Raw genomic sequence first — 8922 nt, 5'->3', positions numbered from 1 at the left:
GCCCAGAATCGCCGTTCAACAAAATCCACATGCCCCATTGCCAACGTGATGTCCTGGGCGCTGGGGCTCGTGGTTTCTGACAGCTCTGTGCCACTCTCCGACTTCAGGCTCTCACGGCGGTGCCGTAGCCTCCTCGCCCGATTTCTCTGCATCTGCCTCAGGGAAAGGTGTATGATAAGCTGCGAGGTGTTGAGAACGGCCACAAGTGCAGCGATGGTCGCAGCGTGATCCATGATCGCAGTGCTGTGGCGTCCGCGCTGTCACTGACCAGAAAAGTGCGCAAACTGATTTCCCGCCGGCGCTTTCATGGAGGGAGGGAGGGCGTTAGTGACGGACGGATGACGACAAATTTTTTTTACCCAGAAGGCATTGGCGGCTCGACCCAGAATTCCGATGGGCAGCGGGGACTGCGGGAACTGTGGGATAGCTGCCCACAGTGCACCGCTTCCAATATCGACGCTCGCCCCGTTAGTGTGGACTCACAAAGTCGAATTACTGTCCTTAGTGTGTCCTTAGTGTGGACACACACGTTCGACTTTGCAATATCGATTCCACATATTCGATTTAAGTAAAATCGAATTACCCTCGTAGTGTAGACATACCCTAAGGGTAGGTCTACACTTACCCGGTAGTTCGGCGGCGAGCGATCGAACTTCTGGGTTCGACTTATCGCGTCTTGTCTGGACGCGATAAGTCGAACCCGGAAGTGCTCGCCGTCAACTGCGGTACTCCTGCTCGGCGAGAGGAGTACCGTGGAGTCGACGGGGGAGCCTGCCTGCCGCGTGTGGACCGAGGTAAGTTCGAACTAAGGTACTTCGAACTTCAGCTACGTTATTCATGTAGCTGAAGTTGCGTACCTTAGTTCGAATTGGGGGGTTAGTGTAGACCTGCCCTAAGGTGCCACAAGTACTCCTGTTCTTTTTGCGGATACAGACTAACACGGCTGCTACTCTGAAACCTTTGTACAATATTTGCTGCAAATATATAACAGTGGTTGCAACAATGATCTATACAGTCATAGCTTATGTCAATAATGTCACACACTCCCCTTAACATGGACCACCTCGATATCGTAATCCTGCAGGAGCAGACTCCACCTCAGGAGCTTGGCATTGGCTCCTTTCATCTGGTGTAGCCAGGTCATGGGAGAGTGGTCAGTGTACACAGTGAAGTGTCACCCAAACAGACATGGCAGTAGTTTCTTAAGGGCCCACACCATGGCCAGGCATTCCTTCTCCATGGCTGCGTAGTTTTGCTCCCGAGGTAACAACTTCTTGCTCAAGTACATGATGGGGTGTCTTTCCCCTTTTTCATCAACCTGCATTAACACCGCACCCAGCGTCGGTGAACACCATAAAGGGCTTGTCAAAGTCTGGGTTTACCAGAACTGGGCCACTGACCAGAGCCTCCTTCAGTGCACACAGAGCCTTCTGGCACTGCTCGGTCCAGACCACCTTGTCTGGCTTTCCCTTCTTGCATAGCTCAGTCAGGGGGTGGCTATGGAGCTAAAGTGTGGCACAAATCTTCGATAATACCCCGCCATTCTAATAAGGGCTTGGACCTGCGTTTTGGTTTGGGGAGCGGGCCAGTCTCTGATCGCCTCCATGTTGGCTGGTTCTGGCTTTAGGCAGCCGCTCCCCACCCGGTGGCCCAGGTTAAATACTTCAGCCATCCCCACCCTGCACTTCTCAGCTTTTATGGTCAGCCCAGCCTCCTGGAGTCCGTCCAGCACTGTTTAACCTGGGACACATGGTCCTCCCAGGTCTGGCTAAAGACACAGATGTCATCAATGTACACCATGGCAAAACTCTCCATCCCCCTCAGTAGTTGATCCAGCAGACACTGGAAGGTAGCAGGCGCCCCCTTGAGGCCGAAAGGCAGGGCCAGGAACTCATAGAGCCCCAGAGGGGTGATAAAGGCAGACTTCAGCCTGGCATCTGCATCCAGTGGCACTTGCCAGTAGCCCTTTGTAAGATCCATGGTGGTAAGGTACCGAGCTCCTCCCAGCTTGTCTAGGAGCTCATCAGGCCTGGGCTACCCCATGTAGGCATCAGACACGGTGATGGCATTAAGCTTCTGATAGTCCACACAGAACCAGATCGACCCGTCCTTTTTGGGGACCAGCACCACAGGCGATGCCCAAGGGCTGGAAGACGGCTGGATCACCCCCAAAGCCAGCATGTCACTGACCTCTCTTTCCAGGTCCTGAGCGGTTTTCCCTGTGACTCGGAAGGGGGAGCACAACCCAGGGTTGTGAGTTCAATCCTTATGGGGGCCATTTAGGGATCTGGGGCAAAAATCTGTCTGGGGATTAGTCCTGCTTTGAGAAGGGGGTTGGACTGATACTTCCTAACCTGTCCCAGCATCACCCAGAACAGGCCTGATTGACTTGTCCCTGTGTGACAGAGATAGGAATTTTCTGTAAGATTTTTATGAGCTATTTGTGTGACTGTGACTGTCATCTCTGTCATCTTGGCCTCATCATCCACTGACAGGGAGAATTGATTTGCTCCCTAGGACATGGGAGATCCAGTGTTTGAGACATGTAGCCACATCTGTGTCCACGTATCTAAAACCTATGACAACAGCACCTTGTGGTCATCCGGAGCTGAACATTCATTTGAGTGCTGTAAGGTCAGGCACTGGACACCACACTGCCTCCCATGAACTACATCTTCCAGCTCACTCAGGGATCCTAGTGGCTGTTAGCCATGCAGGACCCATGCTGGATTGAACCCATTCCTTTCCAGAAATCCCCCAACCTCCACGTGACAATTTCCTGCCTGTACAGTTCCAACCCTGCGCCTCCTATAAGCTAGTTTTCTTCTTGTTCCTTCCAGGCTGGTCCTGTGTAATTCCACCCATCTGCATTTGGGCCATGCAGAATTTATAGCAGAGCCTCTCCTGGGCCATGTGTACTTCAAAAAGTCTGCACCAGCCCCTGTGGACTTTAACTGGGCCACACACCCTCCCCCAGTCCTGGTCAACGTCCCTCGCCAGGAAGATCAAAATCAGAGTTTCCCAGCCAAGCAGCTTTGCCTGAGTCAATAAAACCTTGGGAAGAACTTCCAAAATGGAGTCCCCACCCGCCTTCTCGTTTGGCTCCAAGTGCTCAGGAATATTGGTTGGACTCTGGCAGGATATGAACACAGCAGGGAAATCAGTGAGCAGCAGGCACCTCTCCAGAATAGAAACACCTTAACGCTGCCCTCCCCACAAGCCACCCCTCTGATAGGCTACAGAGCAATAGCAGAGACTGGATGGGACCTAGGAGCCTTGTCCCAGTTGCAAACAGGACCCAGCCGTCCTGGCCGATAGCACCAGTCTCGAACCTCTAGCTCCCCCATTGTAAGCAGTGGGCTATAGCCACTGAATCAACCCACCAAGCAGCGAGGCTACGGGGCGCATGCTCATTACATTCAGGCGCTAACAGATTCTACGCATGCACGATCCCCTCCCTCAACAGGTTTAGGGGCGGGGCTGAAGGACGCTCCGCATCCCCGCGCGCACCCGTACCTGTGGCGTGTGGCTGCGTGAGTGGTGGTTGTACGCTGCGCATGCTCAGAGCCCCTCTCCCAGGTATGGCGCGTGCGCAGTTCTCCTCCAGGGCCAGGCGTCCGAGTGGTTGCGCATGCGCGTCGTCCTTAATCCCCGGGGAGCCGTGGCAAGGCATGCGCGATAGGCCGGGAGGGGGAGCGGGGCTGTCCATGGCCGGTGGCGGCGGCGGTGGGGAGCGGCTGCCCGGGATGCTGCGGACAGTGGCGGCCTTAGTGCTGCTGGCGCAACTGGCGGGCCGGGGGGCGCATGCGCTCTACTTTCACATCGGGGAGACCGAGAAGCGCTGCTTCATCGAGGAGATCCCAGACGAGACCATGGTGATCGGTGAGGGGGGGGAGATGGGAGAGACCAACCAGCGCAGGGGGCTGACACGAGGAAGCTGACATGGGGGGGTGAAGGGTACGGGGGGCTGACAGGAGGGAGTGGGAGTTGACATGAGGGTGGGCGGCTGACGGGAGGGGCGTGGGGATGGGGGGCAGTGGGCTGGGTTTGATGTGGGGCAGGGTGTTTGGGGTGATGGGCAGCAGGGGTGGGGGTGTTGAGGTCACAGGTCAGTGGGGAGTGACGGGGGGGTGGAGTAGTACAGGGCAGTGGAGGGTAACGGAGTAGGGGGTGGGGCGCGGGGGGCAGGGCCAGCTGGGGGTATGAGGGCAGGCCTCGCCCTGATCCCCGTCTCTGTCATGCAGGGAATTACCGCACCCAGCTGTGGGACAAGCAGTCGGAGTCGTTCCTGCCCTCCACGCCGGGGCTGGGCATGCATGTGGAAGTGAAGGACCCTGATGGAAAGGTAATGCTGGGGGTGGCTGTGCCTCCTGCCTGGACTTGCCCTGCTGCTTCAGGCACAGCCCAGTTATCCTGCACAGGGGCACCTTCGTGTGTCCTCTTCCTTTCTGCTGCCCAGATCCTGGTGCCTCCCTTTGGTAAGGCCTCTGCTGCCCTTTGGGGCCAGATCTCATGGGCTGCGGGCTTCGCTGGCCCAAGGTTTCCCTTGCCCTAGGAAAGTACCATCAGCAGCTCGCTGGCACTGTGGGGTGGGATGGCGGGGCTTGCTCGGCACTCACGACTCTGTCGCTGGCGGTTCCAGGTGATTTTGTCCCGGCAGTATGGCTCAGAGGGCCGCTTCACCTTCACCTCGCACACCCCGGGTGAGCACCAGATCTGCCTGCACTCCAACTCCACGCGCATGGCGCTCTTCGCAGGCGGCAAGCTGGTAAGAGAATCCCCCAGTGCTTCACCCCGGCTCTGCCTCTAAACCCTGCGGGGCGGAGGGCTCAGGGTGCAGGTTGTCCGTTTCCTGAGGGAGAGCAGTTGAAACACTGCCTGTTGGCTATGGGGAAGGGCTGTCTGCCTAACGTGCCTGACTGGGCTCCAATCCTGGCTCTGCCACTCTCTCCCAGGATGATCACCATGGGCCATTGCCTGCCTTCTCTGTGCCTCAGTTTCTCCAGCTGTAGCACAGGGGTAATACCTACCCCTTGTGGGAAGGGGAAGTGGGTCTCTCTGATATGTGTAAAGTGCTGTCAGATCCTGGAGGGAGGGGGCCAGAGGGTGCGTGGAAGCTGAAGGACAGATTCCCTGGGGCTTTAACCTGTAACTGCATGTGCCATGTTGCTGGAAGCCCTGTGCCTCTGACCCCACGTGTGCCATGTGCAGCGCGTGCACCTGGACATCCAGGTCGGGGAGCATACCAACAACTACCCCGAGATTGCAGCCAAGGACAAGCTGACAGAGCTGCAGCTCCGAGCCCGGCAGCTGCTAGACCAAGTGGAGCAGATCCAGAAGGAGCAGAACTACCAAAGGGTAAGGGGCCCCGGGGTATGTGGGTGTGGGGCTCTTGAGGGTTACTGAGGTGACTGTCCATCCCCCCCCCACAACTCTCCCCAGAGAGTTCAGGGTTGTAACACCTGCTCGCTGAGTGCTGGTTGGCGTTCTTGGAATCTGCATAGGGCTGGGACAGGGAACTGTGGCAGGAAAGCCAGCCCAGTGGCCATGGCAGAGAGGGCTCATTAGGGGGACGTACAGGCTGAAAACACACACTTGGCCTCATGTTTTGCCAAAGGGGCAATGTGAGATGTGCTTCGGATTGTGGCTGGATGAGGTGGGATTCATTAAGAGTGGGGGTGACATGAGGCAGCTGGGCATAGGATGGCAGTGCCCGCCCCCTCTGCTTCACCTGATCCTGGTCTGTGTCACACCTGGGACCATTGGGGACTGAGTGGGTTGGTGCCTGCCTAATCTGGAAGCTGTTGGCAGGGGATGTAAGTGTGCATGTGGGAGACCTGCCCGGTATGGAAGCCATTGGTGGGGGGCAGTAAGTGTGGGGGTGCCTGCTTGTGCACGTGAAGAGGGCGCCATATGCTGGCTGCGCAGTAGCAGGGGCAGTGATCCCCTTTGGGGCGAGATTGAGAGGGGCCTGCCGAGGGGGGGTGGCATTGTGCCTGGGGGGCAGGGATTGGGGAGGGTTCCCCATCCGCTCTGACTCCTCTTCCCATTTGCTCCCCCCACAGTACCGGGAGGAGCGGTTCCGCATGACCAGCGAGAGCACCAACCAGCGGGTGCTGTGGTGGTCCATTGCCCAGACCATCATCCTCATCCTCACTGGCATCTGGCAGATGAGACACCTCAAGAGCTTCTTCGAGGCCAAGAAACTGGTTTAATCCCCGACCTCCCCAATTGCCACTGCAGCGCCCTCCCCCCTCCACTACCCCTGCCCCCCCCCCCATGCTGGCATGCCCTTCGCTGCCCCTCCCCTTCTGGGCATAGGTAGGCACTGAATCGCACTGGAGCTGGGAAGCACGGGTACCTGCTGGCTTTCGCAGCACCATGCTCCCAAGCCCCTTGGGGGCCATGATTAGCCAGCCTGGCCACCAGGCATCTTGCTTTGTTGCCAGCAGGAGGCCAGATCCTGGCTGTCTTCCTGCCTCTGGTGCTTTGCCAGACGGGGCTAGCAGCTCCTCCTGGGGGCTTGGCACTGATCTGCCTTGCTACTGGCAGGGCATCAGGGGTGTGCCAGCCTGGGCAGAGGTCGCTCTGTCCTCGCACGGGGTGCCATCTGTGCTGCTCTCCCTCCAGTTGCTAGTGCCCTGATGCCCTGTCCTTTACCCACCTGGCACCTGTTTCGCTCTGGTTCATCCCGCCTGTTGCCGATAGCTGAGGCATTAGGGAGTGGGGTGCGTCTGGTGCATTTGGTCGGCGGCTTCGCACCCCATGTGTGTATTTCAGCTCTTGGGTGCGAGGAGAGGTGAGGGGCAGCCGCTATTTTATACCAGAATCTATTTTGATAACTGCAGCCCAGGACAGTGGCACGGCCTCTTCTTTCCCCTGGCGCCCTGCCCCTTACCTGCAGGGGAGGCCAGACTCCACTTCCTCTCTCCCAGGTCATCTGCTCCAGTCCCCCATAAGAGACTAGAGATGCTCTGACTGTGGCCAGGAGTGCTCAGGAAGGAAAAGCTGAATTTAGCCCTCTAGGGCCGGCCCCATGCCAAGCTGTATCGGCCTGTCTTGCCCCCGGCATGTGACCTGTTCAGTTTCGTCTGAGATCCCAGGCTCCTTGCACCCTCCCTCAACTGGGTTGGCGCTGGGTCTACTGGGGGGTGAAGTACATTGTAGTGGATGCTTTCCCCTGGAGTTTCTTCCCAGCTTTGTTGTGTGGCAGGGGGAAGCGGCCAGTGTCAGTGGACACTCCCCTCCCTTTTGGTATTTATGGTGGTGAAGGCAGATGGGTGTGGGGCCGCCCTGGTATAGTTAAGATGCAGTAAATCTGAAATGCAGTTTGATGTTTTCTCCTATCCCCATGGTACGACCGAATTGGGTTGGTTCTGCCTGGGCCCAGCCCCCATGCTGCAGGGAGAATTCATAACAGATGTTCTTTGTTACGATTTTGGAGTGAAATAAAACCTCTTCTGGTAACTCGCGTGCTGGGGTATGGTTATTGGACTGGGGCTGGTTTCTGAGTTCTCTGTCTGGCTGTTTCTACTGCTGGGGAAATGGGGGAGACCCTAGAAAAACAACCCCAGTAAATTCTTTGGGGAGGCCCATGTGTACAGTGCCTAGCACCGAGCCCCACTCCAACATGCTGTGAAGAAAATGGATTTAGGTTTTGTAAAGATGGTCTTGTTTTCACACTAAATCAAAGTTTATCAAAAACGTGAGATTGAGGTGACAGTGAACAAATCAACAGGAGTACTTGTGGCACCTTAGAGACTAACAAATTGAACAAATGGTTACACACATAACACAATCATAACCTGCTTTCTCGAGCATCCCACCAGATTAACTTCCTCTCTAGAGAAGTTTCTCACCCAAAGCCCTCTGCAGCGTTTCAGCCAAGGTTGGCTGAGCCAGTTTTCATGAATGCAACCGTGCAGTCTGTTTACTTCCCGGGTGGAGGGTATTCTCCGCCTTCTAGAAATCCTCCCCTAAGTTAGTTGTCTTTGCTTATGGACAGGATAACCCCCTCCCCCCTTGCCTCCAGGCTTGCATGCTCCATTCCTGTTGACTTCACATCTCTTTGTTAACATTTGAGTGCGTTTAGGGAGGGGAATAAATCTCTCTTGTCTGACAGAAAACCTGCTTTTCACCTCTGCCGGTGCCTCGTACTTTGCTGCAGACTCTGACAACATATTTTCAGTCTATGTACATAACTCATTACAGGCTATACAGGTATACATTTCACGCTGATGCTAAGGAGCAGCGTGACCCTGGCTTTCATATGAACCCTCACCTGACATCCATTGGTGAACCAGCCTGTACAGACCAGTCAGGATATACCTGTAAGCCCCTTGTCAGTGCCATTACGAAGGTCTTGGGTCACAACAGGAGCTGTTCTGAGCTCAACAGCTAGCCCACAAAGCATGCGGGAAGAGAGGGGAGATGCCTGTGCTCACCTACGGACATGACCCCAGAATGTAGACACAATCGCAGCCACAGTGACCCCAAGTGAATCGCTCACAACTGACATGCAGTAAGAACAGCAAAAGGAGTATGTGATGAGGTACATGCTAGAGTACATCCTCCCCCGGGGGAATCACTCTCTGGTGTTTCCTGTGGGGTCCTGCAGGGATCAGTTCTTGGCCCTGGGCTGTTTCATATTTTTATCAATGGCCTGGAAAAGAATAAAATCACTGATGAAGTTTGCAGGTGCCCCAAACGGTGGGGGAGTGGTAAGTAACGAAGAGGACAGGTCACTGATACAGAGCCAGCTGGATCGCTTGGTAAGCTGGGCGCAAGCAATACACATTTTAATATGAGTGAATATAAAGTTCTGCATCTAGCAACAAAGAATGCAGGCCATACTTACGTGACAGGGGACTTCATCCTGGGAAGCAGTGACTGAAAAGGACTTGTGGAGGTGTCAGCTGAACA

General features: G+C 55.8%; 1 protein-coding gene across 1 annotated transcript; it reads left to right on the top strand.

The window, feature by feature from the left end:
* Positions 1-3669: 3669 nt before the first annotated feature.
* LOC112115033 (transmembrane emp24 domain-containing protein 4) lies at positions 3670-6447 on the top strand. The gene is made up of 5 exons (XM_024212003.3): positions 3670-3882; positions 4245-4345; positions 4643-4768; positions 5212-5358; positions 6066-6447. Exons 1-5 carry the CDS (start codon positions 3672-3674, stop codon positions 6213-6215), a joined length of 735 nt encoding a protein of 244 aa, XP_024067771.1. The 5' UTR covers positions 3670-3671; the 3' UTR covers positions 6216-6447.
* The last annotated feature ends 2475 nt before the right edge of the window (positions 6448-8922 follow it).

The sequence above is a fragment of the Terrapene carolina genome, unplaced genomic scaffold, assembly GCF_002925995.2.
Source record: "Terrapene carolina triunguis isolate 2854851 unplaced genomic scaffold, T_m_triunguis-2.0 Scaffold51, whole genome shotgun sequence".
NCBI classification, from domain to species: Eukaryota; Metazoa; Chordata; order Testudines; family Emydidae; genus Terrapene; species Terrapene triunguis.
This window is presented reverse-complemented; position numbering and strand designations above follow the sequence as displayed.

Excerpts from the sequence above, each read along its gene's own strand:
- LOC112115033 (XM_024212003.3), top strand. The coding sequence starts at position 3,672 with ATGCGCGATAGGCCGGGAGGGGGAGCGGGGCTGTCCATGGCCGGTGGC. Across the intron at positions 3,883-4,244 it reads AGACGAGACCATGGTGATCG|GGAATTACCGCACCCAGCTG; the intron begins GTGAGGGGGGGG and ends TCTGTCATGCAG. Across the intron at positions 4,769-5,211 it reads TCTTCGCAGGCGGCAAGCTG|CGCGTGCACCTGGACATCCA; the intron begins GTAAGAGAATCC and ends TGCCATGTGCAG.